Source organism: Anomaloglossus baeobatrachus, chromosome 12 (genome assembly GCF_048569485.1).
Source record: "Anomaloglossus baeobatrachus isolate aAnoBae1 chromosome 12, aAnoBae1.hap1, whole genome shotgun sequence".
NCBI lineage: Eukaryota > Metazoa > Chordata > Amphibia > Anura > Aromobatidae > Anomaloglossus > Anomaloglossus baeobatrachus.
The window spans coordinates 72,729,091-72,745,372 of NC_134364.1; the positions used below are offsets into that span (position 1 = coordinate 72,729,091).

The 16,282-nt window shown below is 48.8% G+C and overlaps 1 protein-coding gene across 1 annotated transcript in view; it reads right to left on the minus strand.

Annotated features, from left to right (window-relative positions):
• Positions 1-3,750: 3,750 nt before the first annotated feature.
• The window catches only part of FAM98B (family with sequence similarity 98 member B), a 49,507-nt gene continuing 36,975 nt past the window's right edge, over positions 3,751-16,282 (minus strand). Inside the window, exons 6-8 of the mRNA XM_075331096.1 lie at positions 16,084-16,200; positions 14,946-15,113; positions 3,751-5,008 (exon numbers count right to left, since the gene is read on the minus strand). Of these exons, the coding sequence (XP_075187211.1) occupies positions 4,727-5,008; positions 14,946-15,113; positions 16,084-16,200 (567 nt within the window). The 3' untranslated portion in view covers positions 3,751-4,726. The remainder of the gene's footprint in view (positions 5,009-14,945; positions 15,114-16,083; positions 16,201-16,282) is intronic.

Consider the following 16,282-nt stretch of genomic DNA (forward strand, 5'->3'; position numbering starts at 1 on the left):
ACGTCCGTGCAGAGCCGTGACTCTGGGATGCGTGTGACATTCCCGGAGCTGTTAGTTGTTCACACTGAGGGGGGCCATGGATCAATGATTCAACAGTGCCCATATTGTGAGAGACATGTCCGGACTGCTAGGCTTCTAGTATCATAGCCATAGTCTCAGAAAAACTGTCAGTAAATACTGCAGACACCGTCCTCATCCCCTGGCCATTAGTGCATACAATGGGAGTCTATCACCTTTGTTTTACACAGAGAATATGCTGATAACTCCTCCGCATAATCCAGGAGGGTATATACAACGTGCGACCAAACAGTGCAATATATATAGTACAAGCATATCTATAAGTGCACTTCTGCACTAGTGGGGTTAGCACCACAGGTGCTGCTTAACGCCTGTTGCAGCGATTGTGTGACTATCAGAATGCCAGGGTCTTCCACACTTGTCTCTGTATCGTACAGAAACTGACACTAATGGCTGCCGGCGTCCTTGTAGAGAAGGAAGCCGTGGGCGTGCCTGAGAAAGTGCGGGAATCCGGATTCACAGTGCACACAGTGAGAGGGGTGGAGTATTCAAAACATACTCCAGCTCTCAGCGCTGCTGTGCTATGCAGCGTCACGCCCCTACCCTGACTGTCAGGGCTGTGGGCGGTAACGAAGGGAGACTAGGCCCAGAAGCCGGGGACTCGAGTTAACAGCGCGGCCGCCGTAAAAGCGCGGGCCGCGCTGAAGTCCCCGGCGCACCACAAGTGCCAGCCGCGCCGCAGTCCCAGCGGCCGGCGCGACCGATTCCTAGAAGTGGCCAGCGTCCCGCCCCTCTCCTGACTGGCAGGTCTGGGGGCGGGAACGAACGGAAGCAGGCCGCAAAAGCCGGGGACTCTAGTTATCAGCGCGGCCGCCGTAAAAGCGCAGGCCGCGCTGAAGTCCCCGGCGCACTACAAGTGCCAGCCGCGCCGCAGTCCCAGCGGCCGGCGCGACCAATTCCCATAAGTGAGCCTGCTTCAGCGAAGCTGAATGAGGCCATGGCACAGGCGCCGCAGCGCTGATGTCCCCCGGCGCACTACAACACCCAGCATGCTGCGGTGTGAGCGCCAAATGCACGGGGACACAGAGTACCTTGAGGAAGCAGGGCCATGTCCCTGATGTACTCCGCTCCATCCAGCATCTTCTCCAGGGGCTGTAGATGGAGCACGGTCTCAGTGCCTGGAGACCGGTAAATCCCACTTCACCCAGAGCCCTGTAAAAAGGGATGGGGAAGGAATCAGCATGTGGGCTCCTGCCGCCGTACCCGCAATGGGTACCTCAACCTTACAAACACCTCCGACATACAGTGGGGTGAGAAGGGAGCATGCTGGGGGCCCTTAGTATGGGCCCTCTTTTCTTCCATCCGACATAGTCAGCAGCTGCTGCTGACTAAAAAGTGGAGCTATGCGTGGATGTGTTGCCTCCTTCGCACAAAGCACAAAACTGGTGAGCCAGTGATCCCACTGGGGGTGTATAGCCAGAAGGGGAGGGGCCTTACACTTTTAAGTGTAATACTTTGTGTGGCCTCCGGAGGCAATAGCTATACACCCAATTGTCTGGGTCTCCCAATTAGGAGCGAAAAAGAAATGACAGTAACAGATGCTTCCTATCCACATACACTATTGTCTGTACTTTCACATTACACCTCTCTGTTTGATCAGTGGCACAGAAATTGCGTTATTACCCCCTGTTATCATCGCAATACATGTGAAATTCTGTTGGCACCTTATTCCAGGCTTCCATCACTGACAGACCCAAAACATGCAAAATCGTGATGGATCGCACGGACTTACAAACAAACAAAAAAAAAGGGGGTGATGTTTCTGAGAATGTAAGACAGTATCCACCTTTAATGAGCCTTGCCATAACTTAAGTCATATGGCAAGGATCGTTACAGGGTCATTATTGACTTTTAGGATTACTACTTCCAATAAGTGGTGCTAGAGGTCAAGTCCTCTTCTTCTCTGAAGAGGCAATTTATTTATTTAATTTCCCAGAGGAGCATTGCTTGGCTTATAAGCCTCCTTACACCGACATGCCAGACCAGACAGGTCACTCTCCACAAGGAGAAACATTATCCCTCAGAGGGTACGGCTCCACTAGCGTATAGCTTGTGATGCGAGAGCATCAAAAGTGATATGATAAAGACCCTCTGCCGCGGGTGTCAGCTAAGGCTCATGCGACTGTGATCCGATCTTGCGATCACATCACAGGTGCGGAGAATCAGGAGGGAGACACTATCTCCTCATCTCCTCCGCTGTCTGTCTGCGTATATTGCACTATACTCAGATTACATGTGAGTGTAGTGCGATATTTCTAACGCTCCCATAGACTTGTATGTGGGTGCGTGAGCCGAGAATCGCTGCCAACGCAGCATACTACGAATCATTCCGCATGCCACTATGGCATGAGAAATCAATCGCAGATGGAAGCTGCCCCATAGTTTTGCACTAGAGTGAGAGTAATCTGAAGTTTTATTGGAATGCACTCGCTCGTGTAAAACGCAAGTGACTTTTCTGTCATAAATGTCCTGAAGAAGGAGGCTGCGTCCTCCGAAACGCGCAGACCTGATTGAATAAAAGAGAAATGAATCAACTTTTGGATGTTTTATGTCAGCGCGGTATATCCCGGCTTCCTTCTTCCATATCTGAATGTTCACCCCTAGTGACGCAATTATGGTTCTTACTTTGTACGAAAGACGTCCATAGCGCACCATTGTTTTTTGCGCCCCCCCCCTCCTACATTACAGACACCATCTTGCTCTACGTACTGTTCTCCCCGCACACGGCCTATGTACCAGGCAGGACCTTACACACAACTGAACCTCTGCCTCAGGGCACGTTCCCGCAGGCGTCTGCACCAAAACCAGCAATAGTTCAGATTATTGAGATTTTTTTATGCATTTTCCCCTTTCTTGATGCAGTGGGTTTTTTTTCCCTGTTGCTTTTTTCAGTGAACAAATGCTGATTTTGAAAATAAAAGGCAATTTCATTATTTACATGCACATTTTTATAGTTAAAAAAAAAGTTCAATTCATGTCTTTTAAAAACGCACAGTGCAGAGTTTTCATGAAAACCACTTGCTTCAATAGATAAACACAGAAGATTTTTGCAGCCACTTTTTGAGGCTTATAGAAATATGCAAAACATGATTAAGTTATTTTTTACATGAGCCATATCCCAGAAGCGAGTTTAACAGGTAGAATAATGTTGGGCAATGCAGCCATGTATCCATACTGTACAAGGCTTCATGCTGGACGTACATACCCAGCTTAAAGAGGACCAACCACCAGGATTTTCATGTATAACCTAAAGCCAGTCCTATACTGGCGCTATCATGCTGATTCTATACATACCTTTAGTTGTGAGATCAGATGTATACTTTCTGAAATACAGGCAAGTAAAGTATGCGAAATGCACTGTTATTTGATTGATAGCAGCTACAGAATATCTAATAGGTGGGTCGGGTTTTGCTAGTTATTCCCAGCCTCGTATGCCTGCTTGTCTTTCCTTCTGCCTGTCCTTCCACCCTCTATAATAACAGAGATAGGGGGAGGAAATACAGGCAGACAGGGGTGGGAATAACTAGCAAAACACCCCCCACCTATTATATATTCCGTTGCACCCATCATCAAATAACAGTGCATTTTACAAACTTTACTTGCCTGTATTTCAGAAAGTATACATCCGATCTCACAACTACATGTATGTATAGAATCAGCATGATAGCGCCAGTATAGCACTGGGTTTAGTTTATATAGGAAAATCCTGGTGGTTGGTCCTCTTTAAGGGCTGCTCATATATTGGATGTCCGGATTTAATGCAAACCTGATCCCTGCGATATCACAGAGGAAGTCACTGGCGTGGTGCTGTTTACAGACTCAGAGAGGGCCTTGGGCGATAAGGGTCTTTGGTCTGTACAAAAAGATGTACCAGTCTTCCACCCCTCCCAAATACATAAAAACCGATTGGAAGTTTTAACCACTAAACAGATTAATTATCTCTCCATGAGATGTATATGTACGATCGCTGGGGGGAGGGTCCGACCTACAGTGACCACAATAACAGGGATTGTAAAGTACCCAGTAAGAAAGGCCTGAGGGTGGACGGCTGATGCCAGCAAAGCCCCGGATCCGGTTATCTGACAGCGATTATGGCAGTGGTCACCACCACTACAGTCACAGAGGATACTTTGGCACCCTTATCCTTGTGATCAGTGGTGATCCCGGATTATAGAATGTCACCAACAAGCCTGAACGCCCAACTTAGAAATAATAACAATGCTCCTGAATAAAATGTTATGTTCGTAGACTACCAAGTAATAGTGCCGCCAAGTGGCTCCCCTCTACAGATACGCTATGAGCTTACCAGGTCTCTGCAGTCTAAAATCTTCACGTTTCAGGTTATAACAAGAACACTGATTCATTTTGACTTGAAAAACATATAAAAAAGTTATTGCAAGTCTTCACAAAGACCAAATTACAGCAACTATGGATAGGAATGGCATATACTACATATCCGGAATTAAAACGTGTCCTGTCTGTTATCAGCATTAGGTTATTCTCCATGATCTCCTGACACGGGCATAAAAAAATAAATAAGTTGTGGTGCAAAAATGAGGATCGTAGTTGATTGGACGATGCCTTTACAGAGGCAGACACTGTGCTTTGTGAGGAGCGGAGCACGCCTGCTGGTAGGAAACATGTCCATTCAGTACCTCCTGTAGTTCCCGCTTCCTCCATAGCCGCCGCCACCACCACCATAGCCTCCTCGGCCCTGGTAGCCTCCTCCTCCTCCTCTATTAAAATCCCTAGCACCTGCATTATACCCTCCTCTTCCATAACCACTGCTGCCGCCTCGTCCTCCTCCTCCTCCTCTCCAGCCTCCTCTTCCTCCATCGTCCTGTCTCTTCTTCCATGGTGGCATTTCTGGAGGTGGGGGCTCGATCTCTGAAGGCCTTCCTCCTCGATCCGGCACCCTGCCCATGAGAATCTGAAGCGTGATATAGAGAGGACACGTCAAATAGTCACATTTGCAGCATTAGCCAGACACATCTAAACACCTTAAAATTATATTCCCCCATAACGGTGCTATTTTTATCTAAACAGGTCCATAGTTCTGTAGAAGTCACTTTAATACAAGGAGTTGGACACTTTAACTAAATATTAGTCCATCGCTGTAGGCTAATATAAAGAAACAAACTGCACCATACTCCCCTTCCCTAGGTCCACCAGTGAGTCTATGCCCCTGCTCCTGACTTTGGTAGCATCGCACATACATTACATTGAGAACCTATCAGTGAGCTCAGTGGCTCTGAGTGGGGCGTTCCCATATAAACTGAGCTCACTGATTGGAGGTGGATACTCACTGGTGGACCTGGGGAGAGTGACCAGAGCGCGGTTTGTTGTTTTATAACAAACCTCAACCTTTAATTGAAAGGGAACAACCCCTCCAAAGGCTTTGTTCTACTTTGCAACCAATGTGTATTGTCACCAAGCTTGGTTTTCTCCTGTGTGATGCTTATCTTAAAGCACCACTCCTGCTTTTCCTTTTTTTTTTTTTCAGAGCTGAAGTGGCGCTTTAAATCTAAGCCCCTTCCCCGTCATATACTCACTTCCCGGCTTCACCTTTTACTGACGCTGCTCCGGTCCCATCTTGTGACTGTAACTCCTGAGTGGCTGGATGTCAGATGTTTTGTTACAAGCTCCTGATGCTTCCCCGAGACCAGTTCGAGGCTCTCATAGACTTGTATTGAGTCGTGGCCTCCGGCTCCATGAAACACTGGAGCTGGCGGCAGATCAGAAATCACCAGAGACCGACGAGAGCAGAAGAGATAGAAGATGAAGCCGTCGGAGGGCGAGTATAAGACCGGGGCAGGGGACTTACATTTAAAGTGCTACTCCAATGGTGCAATAAAAAAAACAAAAATCCGCTGGAGTGGTGGTTTTAGTTCTGCCTTAATCCTGTGAAATGCAGCTTGATGGGGTTGAGATCTAGTGATGACTCGGCCATTGCACAATATTCCACTTTCCACTTTCGCAGTATGTTTTGGGTCATTGTCCATGTGTCTGGTGAAGCGCTGTCCTATCATCCTTGCTGTATTTGGTTGAATCTGTGCAGAAAGTATCGCCCTGTACACTTCAGAATTCATCCGACTGCCTCTGTCTTCAGTCACATCATCAATAAACACTAGTGCCCCAGGACCATTGGAAGGCATACATGCCCGGCCATCACACTCCTACACCATGTGTTACTGAGGATGTGCTGTGTTCTGGATCATGAGCCGTTCCAAATCTTCAACATACTATCTACTTCCCATCATTCTGGTACAGTTTAATACTGAAACGAAGGGAATTTTGTTACTTACCGTAAATTCCTTTTCTTCTAGCTCTTATTGGGAGACCCAGACGATTGGGGTATAGCTACTGCCCTCCGGAGGCCACACAAAGCACTACACTAAAAAGTGCAAGGCCCCTCCCCTTCTGGCTATACCCCCCCGTGGTATCACGGGTACTCCAGTTTTAGTGCCAAAGCAAGAAGGAGGAAGCCAATAACTGGTTTAAACAAATTAACTCCGAGAAACATCGGAGAACCGAAAAAACCGTTCAACATGAACAACATGTGTACCCGCAAACAACAAAAAAATCCCGAAGGACAACAGGGCGGGTGCTGGGTCTCCCAATAAGAGCTAGAAGAAAAGGAATTTACGGTAAGTAACAAAATTCCCTTCTTCTTCAGCGCTCTATTGGGAGACCCAGACGATTGGGACGTCCAAAAGCTGTCCCTGGGTGGGTAAAGAAATACCTCATGTTAGAGCTGCAAAAAAACAGCCCTCCCCTACGGGGATGTCACTGCCGCCTGCAGGACTCTTCTACCTAAGCTGGCATCCGCCGAAGCATAGGTATGCACCTGATAATGCTTGGTGAAAGTGTGCAGACTGGACCAGGTTGCTGCCTGGCACACCTGTTGAGCCGAAGCCTGGTGTCGTAATGCCCAGGACGCACCCACGGCTCTGGTTGAGTGGGCTTTTAGCCCTGAAGGAACCGGAAGCCCCGCAGAGCGGTAGGCCTCTAGAATTGGTTCTTTGATCCATCGAGCCAGGGTGGCTTTAGAAGCCTGCAATCCCTTGCGCGGACCAGCGACAAGGACAAAAAGAGCATCGGAACGGCGCATGGGCGCCGTTCGGGAAATGTAGATTCTGAGTGCTCTCACCAGATCTAGCAAACGTAAGTCCTTTTCATACCGGTGAACCGGATGAGGGTAAAAGGAAGGCAAGGATATATCCTGATTAAGATGAAACGAGGATACGACCTTAGGGAGAAACTCCGGAATGGGGCGCAGCACTACCTTGTCCTGGTGGAACACCAGGAAAGGAGCCTTGGATGACAAAGCTGCCAGCTCAGACACTCGCCGAAGCGATGTGATCGCGACAAGAAACGCCACTTTCTGTGACAGGCGAGAAAAGGAAACGTCCTTTAGAGGCTCGAAGGGCGGCTTTTGCAGAGCAACAAGTACTCTGTTCAGATCCCATGGATCTAACGGCCGCTTGTACGGGGGCACAATATGACAGACCCCCTGTAGGAACGTGCGCACCTTAGGAAGACGTGCTAGACGCTTCTGAAAAAACACCGACAGTGCCGAGACTTGCCCTTTAAGGGAGCTGAGCGACAAGCCCTTTTCCAACCCCGATTGCAGGAAGGAAAGAAAGGTGGGCAATGCAAATGGCCAAGGGGATACTCTCTGTGCAGAGCACCAAGATAAGAAAATCTTCCACGTTCTGTGGTAGATCTTAGCAGACGTTGACTTCCTAGCTTGTCTCATTGTGGCTACGACTCCTTGAGATAATCCTGCAGACGCTAGGATCCAGGACTCAATGGCCACACAGTCAGGTTCAGGGCCGCAGAATTCTGATGGAAAAACGGCCCTTGGGACAGTAAGTCTGGTCGGTCTGGCAGTGACCACGGTCGACCGACCGTGAGATGCCACAGATCCGGATACCACGATCTCCTCGGCCAGTCTGGGGCGACGAGTATGACGCGGCTGCAATCGGATCCGATCTTGCGTAACACTCTGGGCAAGAGTGCCAGAGGTGGAAAGACGTATGGGAGCCGGAACTGCGACCAATCTTGAACCAATGCGTCTGCCGCCAGAGCTCTTTGATCGCGCGACCTCGCCATGAATGCCGGGACCTTGTTGTTGTGCCGGGACGCCATTAGGTCGACGTCCGGCACTCCCCATCGGCGACAGATTTCCTGAAACACGTCCGGGTGAAGGGACCATTCCCCTGCGTCCATGCCCTGCCATGCCCTGAGGAAGTCTGCTTCCCAGTTTTCTACGCCGGGGATGTGAACTGCGGATATGGTGGAGGCCGTGGCTTCCACCCACATCAGAATCCGCCGGACTTCCTGGAAGGCTTGCCGACTGCGTGTCCCCCCCTTGGTGGTTGATGTATGCCACCGCTGTGGAGTTGTCCGACTGAATTCGGATCTGCCTTCCTTCCAGCCACTGCTGGAAGGCTAGTAGGGCAAGATACACTGCTCTGATTTCCAGAACATTGATCTGAAGGGTGGACTCCTGCGGAGTCCACGTCCCCTGAGCCCTGTGGTGGAGAAACACTGCTCCCCACCCTGACAGACTCGCATCTGTCGTGACCACTGCCCAGGATGGGGGCAGGAAGGATCTTCCCTGAGACAATGAGGTGGGAAGGAGCCACCATTGTAGAGAGTCCTTGGCCGTCTGGGAAAGAGAGACTTTCCTGTCCAGGGACGTTGACTTCCCGTCCCATTGGCGGAGAATGTCCCATTGAAGTGGACGCAGATGAAACTGCGCAAAGGGAACTGCTTCCATGGCTGCCACCATCTTCCCGAGGAAGTGCATGAGGCGCCGTAAGGGGTGCGACTGGCCCTGAAGGAGGGATTGCACCCCTGTCTGTAGTGACCGCTGCTTGTTCAGCGGAAGCTTCACTCTCGCTGCTCGAGTATGGAACTCCATGCCAAGATACGTTAGTGACTGTGTCGGAGACAGATTCGACTTTGGAAAGTTGATGATCCATCCGAACGTCTGTAGAGTCTCCAGTGTAGCATGTAGACTGAGTTGGCATGCCTCTTGAGAGGGTGCCTTGACAAGTAGATCGTCTAGGTAAGGGATCACCGAGTGTCCCTGAGAGTGCAAGACCGCTACCACTGCCGCCATGACCTTGGTGAAAACCCGTGGGGCTGTCGCCAGACCGAATGGCAGAGCTACGAACTGAAGATGTTCGTTTCCTATCACAAAACGTAGAAAACGTTGATGTTCTGTAGCAATTGGCACGTGGAGATAAGCATCTTTGATGTCTATTGAGGCAAGGAAGTCTCCTTGAGACATTGAGGCCACGACAGAGCGGAGGGTTTCCATCCGGAACCGCCTGGCGTGCACATGTTTGTTGAGCAGCTTTAGATCCAGAACAGGACGGAACGAGCCGTCCTTTTTTGGAACCACAAAGAGATTGGAGTAAAACCCTCTCCCTTGTTCCTGAGGCGGTACAGGAACCACTACTCCTTCCGCTCTTAGGGAGTCCACCGCCTGCAGCAGGGCATCTGCTCGGTCTGGATGTGGGGAGGTTCTGAAGAACCGAGCTGGAGGACGAGAACTGAACTCGATTCTGTACCCGCGAGACAAAATGTCTGTCACCCACCGGTCTTTGACCTGTGACATCCAAATAACGGAAAAGCGGGAGAGCCTGCCCCCGACCGGAGATGCGGAGGGGGGGAGCTGGAAGTCATGAGGTAGCCGCTTTGGAAGCGGTTCCTCCATTTGCTTTCTTGGGGCGCGCGTGAGCCCGCCAGGAATCTGAGCTTCTTTGCGTCCTCTGAGTCCCTTTGGACGAGGAGAATTGTGTCTTGCCCGAACCTCGAAAGGACTGAAACTTCTGCTGCCATCTTTTCTGCTGAGGTTTGCTTGATCTGGGCTGGGGCAAAGAAGAGTCTTTACCCTTGGACTGTTTAATGATGTCAGCCAATGGCTCGCCAAACAGTCTATCTCTAGATAAAGGCAGGCTGGTTAAACATTTTTTGGAACCAGCATCTGCTTTCCAGTCCTTTAACCACAAGGCTCTGCGCAAAACTACCGAATTGGCGGACGCCATTGAGGTGCGGCTGGTAGATTCTAGGACCGCATTGATAGCGTACGACGCAAACGCGGACATCTGCGAGGTAAGGGACGCCACTTGCGGCACCGCTGGATGTAAGATAGCATCCACTTTTGCTAACCCTGCTGAAATAGCTTGGAGTGCCCATACGGCTGCGAATGCTGGAGCAAACGACGCGCCGATAGCTTCATAGACAGATTTTAACCAGAGGTCCATCTGTCTGTCATTGGCATCCTTAAGTGAAGCGCCATCCTCCACTGCAACTATGGATCTAGCTGCAAGTTTGGAAATCGGGGGGTCAACTTTTGGACACTGGGTCCAGCGCTTGACCACATCAGGGGGGAAAGGAAAACGTGTATCCTTAGAACGTTTAGAGAAACGCCTTTCTGGATGAGCGTCGTGTTTCTGGATTGACTCTCTGAAGTCAGAGTGATCCAAGAAAGCACTTAATTTACGCTTGGGATAGAGAAAACGAAACTTCTCCTGCTCTGCAGCTGCCTCCTCTGCTGAAGGAGCTGGGGGAGAAATATCTAACAGTCTATTGATGGCTGATATAAGATCGTTTACCATGGCGTCCCCATCCGGGGTATCCAGATTGAGAGGGGTTCCAGGATAAGACTCCTGATCACTCTCATCAGACGCATCACAGAGCGACTGATTGCGCTGAGACCCTGAGCAGTGTGATGACGTTGAGGGTCTTTCCCAGCGAGCTCGCTTAGGGTGGCTGGGGCTATCATCTGAGTCATAATACTCAGCCTGTGAAGCCGGGGACCCCCTTGCAGTCTGGATTAAATCCAACTGAGGGGGATTAGAGGACAGAGACCTCGCCGTGTCCATAGACTGAGCCCCAGGCATGGATTGCAAAGTTTCAAGGATTTTTGCCATAGTCACAGACATATTATCAGCAAAAACTGCAAAGTCTGTCCCTGACACCGGGGCAGGACTTACAGGCGTCTCAGCCTGGGTCACTATCTCTCCTGACTCCGGCTGGCGAAGCAGCACCGGATCTGAGCATTGCACACAATGGGGGTCCTTGGAGCCTGCTGGTAGAGCAGCCCCACATGCAGCACACGCAGTGTACACAGCCCTAGCCTTGGCAGCCTTGCGTTTTGTGGATGACATGTTGCTGCCTCCTCAGAGCGATCTGGGTATACAGCCAGGAAGCGACCTCACAGTGCAAGCAATAAGGAAATATATATATGTCCAGTGACACAGTACACTAATACACACTGAGGCACTAGAGGGGCCAGCTGAAAAGCCGCTTACCGCCCGCTTAAGAGCGGGTGTGTGATCTCCAAAGCCCCCTAGTCCAGGTCTCCCAGAGCCTTGCGTCCTTCCTCCAGCCAGACATGCATGTAATGGCTGCCGGCGTCCTGAGAGAGGAGGGGGGGCGGGCCCTGGGCGTTCCTGACTAAGAGCGGGAAGCCTGCTTCCCTCTGTGCCTAGTGAGAGGGCTGGAGCATGTAAATCAGGCTCCAGCCCTCGTCGCTGCCGTGAAACAGCGTCTCTCCCCTACCCTGATTGACAGGGTGGGGGCGGGAACGAATCGGAGCTGCCGGCGTCCTAGGCCGCAAAAGCCGGGGACTAGATTTATAAACGCCACCGCCGTAAAAGCGCGGTCGGCGTGTCCCCGGCGAACTAAAAGTCACAGCAGCGCCGCCGGTCCAGCGGGGGTCGGCGCTGCGTTCCCACAACACAGAAAAAAGTCCCCCAGTTAAACTGTAGGAACACTAGCTCTAGCGTTACGGTCCCCGGCGCACTACAACACCCAGCCAGCCCGGAGTGTGTCTGTGCCTGCCGGGGACACAGAGTACCTGTATGATGCAGGGCCTTGTCCCTGATGGTACTCCTGCTCCGTATCCATCAGGTGCTATGGGTCTGTGGATGGAGCCCGGCGTCAGAGCTTTGAGGCCGGCAGGATCCCACTTCCACAGAGCCCTACAAGGGGATGTGGAAGGAAAACAGCATGTGGGGCTCCAGCCCCTGTACCAGCAATAGGTACCTCAACCTTACAACACCATCTACGGGTGAGAAGGGAGCATGCTGGGAACCCTATATGGGCCCTCTTTTCTTCCATCCGAAATAGTCAGCAGCTACTGCTGACTAAAATCTGTGGAGCTATGCATGGAATGTCTGACCTCCTTCGCACAAAGCTTGAAAACTGGAGTACCCGTGATACCACGGGGGGGGTATAGCCAGAAGGGGAGGGGCCTTGCACTTTTTAGTGTAGTGCTTTGTGTGGCCTCCGGAGGGCAGTAGCTATACCCCAATCGTCTGGGTCTCCCAATAGAGCGCTGAAGAAACTATTTTTCTGGAGAGTGTTCTTGGGTGGATGTTGTGAAGGGGGTTTCTTCACCATGGAAAGGATTCTGCGATCATCCACCACTGCTGTCATCCTTGGACATCCAGGACATTTTAAGTTCCCAAGCTCACTAGTGTGCTCATTTTTTTTTTTTCTTTGCAGAATGTAACTATTAATTTGTCCGCTCCTAACATTTCTGCCATCGCACTGTTGGATCTCTTATTCTTTTTTTTTTCAGCCTATTGATGGTCTATTTCTCCTCCATTGAGAGCTTCTTTGACCATATTTTGTGGGTTCACAGCAACAGCTTCCAAATGCAAATAACACACCTGGAATCAGCTCCAGACCTTTTACCTGCTTAATTGATGATGGATTAATGAGGGAATAGCTAATGCAGCCAATTAAAGAGCTTTTGGGATAATCATGCAATTACTTTTGGACCCTTGAAAAAGAGGCAGCTACTAGAGTTGAGCGAGTACCTAACTATTGGTACTTGCTATACTCATAACGAGAACTGGCTAATACTCATGTATTTGTTCCGAATAACGTGTGCAATGCAAGTCAGTGGGGAAAAGTCACAATGTAACGAGTAACACAAATACCGTACTATTCACTACTTGTACGGCATTCAGGTTACTCGTTACATTGCGAGTTGTTCCCCATTGACTTGCATTGAACTCGCTATTCGGAATGAATACAATTCTCGTTATGAGTATCGCGAGTACCAATAGTTAGGTGGTAACTCAACTCTGGCAGCTATATATTAAAGAACTGTAATTCCTAAACCATTACTCCAATCAGGATGTGGATTCCCTCAAATTAAAGCTGAGAGTCTGGACTTTAAGCCCATATTGTTTATATAACTGTATCCTGAATATATTTTGGTAAACAGCTAAAATGCCAAAATTTGTGTAACTGTCCAAATATTTCTGGACCTCTGTATAGGAGGAATACAAGAGACATGGTTGATGGGTTCACTGTAGCTTTCAGCGAAATGTTCCCTTCTCTTCCTCACAGTATTTAATGGGCTGCAGAGTATGCAGATATATGGACTATATGCCAAAATATTACATAAACATACATTTCTATGCGTCCATTGTTAGAAAGGCAAACTGCATCCGGGCACAACGCCTGGTACAGTAAGTACAGCTCTGGCATCTCCGTCCTATTGAGACGTGCACGGTGGGTGTCTTAGCTCCGCTCAGACTGGATATACAGCATATGGCAATGTCCTATCATGTGCATAACACATGACTGTAAATCAGGGCTCAGCAGATCCCAGTCGCTGATGGGTCTCCATAGTGACTGAAAAATGAGACCCGGTGACTAAGTCGTGGGTCCAGCTGTCGTACGAGTCTCTTATTGTTCCGTCTGGGTAAGACGCAAGTATAGAAAAGCACAACAAAACCGATATGTTCCTGAGAAGCCCTGACAAGACGTGTCCTCAGTGCACTGACATAATGGCATATTGCAAAGGAAAAATAATGATTGACAGGTGACTGTTATGATCTGGTAACCGTGGACGATCACAAAAAAATCCCATTAATAAGGAAAAAACAAAACCACAAGAGCAGTTGGAAACTAAGCTGACCGCAATCACGTATCTATGGGACAACACTAGAAGTAGCAGTGGGATGTTCCTAACACACCTAGACACCTCATCACTGCTGGAGAAACTAGCTACACCTCAAAGATAAAAATGAGGAAATCTATCTTGCCTCAGAACAGTCCCCAAAGAAATAGCAAGCCCCCAACATGCAACAACGGTCATGTAAGAAACCACAATACACAGAAAATATAGATTAGCAAAAGTGCGGCCCGACTTACTAAATAGAACAGGACAGGACAGATAACTGATTGCGGCCAGCAAAAAAACCTGAAAAGATACTAATCTCTTAATAATAAAAAACAGACCACACAGACTCTCCCCCACTATATCAGGCACTCTTGTGCTTGACACTTTAAAACAGAACTGCAGATATAAATGGAAGAAATAAAAATCACAGAACAAGTAATATTCTAATCTGCAAATAATCCAAAATTGACCAGGGAGAAACTCCCTTTCTTTGCTGGAGGGACTGCCCTGCTCACAAAAGCAGAAATCAGATCCTCACATACAAGAAACCAAACACAGAACCAAATGGAATAAGCAGAAACACTCAACTGTAAATCCATCAATTAAGCACAGAAACCGTAAACCAACCAATCTGGAGTAGATTCAGGCATCAAATAAATGGGAAAAACAGAAGGGAAAACTCTCAGTCATCTTCAGAAGCAGGCAGGAACATTTATCATCGACAACCGCCAGGCACAAATTGCTCTCCTAAATAAACTAGGCTGATCTGCAATAGGTCTGTTATGGACACCCAACCCACAACCTACACATCCGATCTTAAGAGGTCGAGCCTCAAAATTGACCAATTCCTTTTTTTCACAAAGTTACGCTGAAAGTGGCAGGTGGCATGTGAATGGGGAGAGGGGGCAAAAATATCCCAATTTACCTTATTGACAGGGCACACCATCTTTTCTCGAACTGACCCACTGCTGGTCCGCACGATCCTGGACAGATCCCGTCTGGCGGCCAAGAGATGCGGCACAGAGATTCCCGATTTCGGCGATAGGGAGTACCGGATTGGTTGGTACACTTTTGCAATTTCATCCATTTTTGCCTAAAAGCACAGATCAAATAAATATATTTCTACATTCATAAGCAGGATGTTAAAACAAAACAAGAAAAAACAAAACTTTTCCATAGGCGTAAATCATAAAATAATCATCATCATCTGTTATTACAGGGTGACACTACCAGGAGCTTATAAATGAAAGACTCCCGGTTACAAGCTCAGCACGGAACTGCTGCCCTCATGTGGCATTTAATGGCACTGCATGGAATGCTATCTACTCATTACATTTAAAAGGAACCTGCCACCAGATGTTTATAATACTCACCTAACGGTCGGTGCAGAGCAGCCTGGTGGGATGGGCGTCTCCTTTCTCAGAGTCCGCACTTCTTCTTTCGGCCATCTTCGTCCTCCTTCTGAAGTTAGTGTGGATGACGCGTTCTAGGCCATCTACACAAGCCGACATTGAGGTCTCGCGCGTAGAATGCGTCATGCACACAGGCTTCAGAAGGAGGACAAAGATGGCCGAAAGAGGAGGCGCAGGACCTGGAGAACAGAGATGCCCATCCGACCAGTCTGCTCCGCACCAACCGTTAGGTATTATAAACATCCGGTGACGGGTTCCCTTTAATTTTTTTAATAGGATCTCAACGTATTCCAGCATTGGGTGCAGAATATACACGAGTCCCTGTCTCTAACAATGTGTGCAGGACGCAATTTTATTGATTGACCTATTAAATGTATTTGTGGTGTGGTAAGATGGGAGACAGGTCAATACGAATAGCTCCTATAAAATCCTGAGGATGAGCTAAATACTATAGGAGGAATTTATTATTGACCATACACAATAAATCAGTACGGGAGAAGAGGGAAGGAGGGACATGAATCTCTAAAAAAGACAGTGATCCAAGTCTCCCCATACGAGTAACTTGTAGCAAGATGTCCTCAGTCACCCCTGCAGCTGTCGTCGCCCCATACACTCCGCATTGTAGTTTCGTAATTGTTTTGCTTCTCTCACCTTAGCTCTGTCGGACCACCCAAATGACTGCACGGTGACATCCAGACGCTTTATCAGCATCCTGCGACGACACTCATATTCCTTACACAGAGCTGCATTTATCTTCTCCAGGTGCTCCTATAACATGAGAGACACAAATACCAACATCAGTTAAGTGATATATATATATATATATATAAATAAATATATATAAAACACA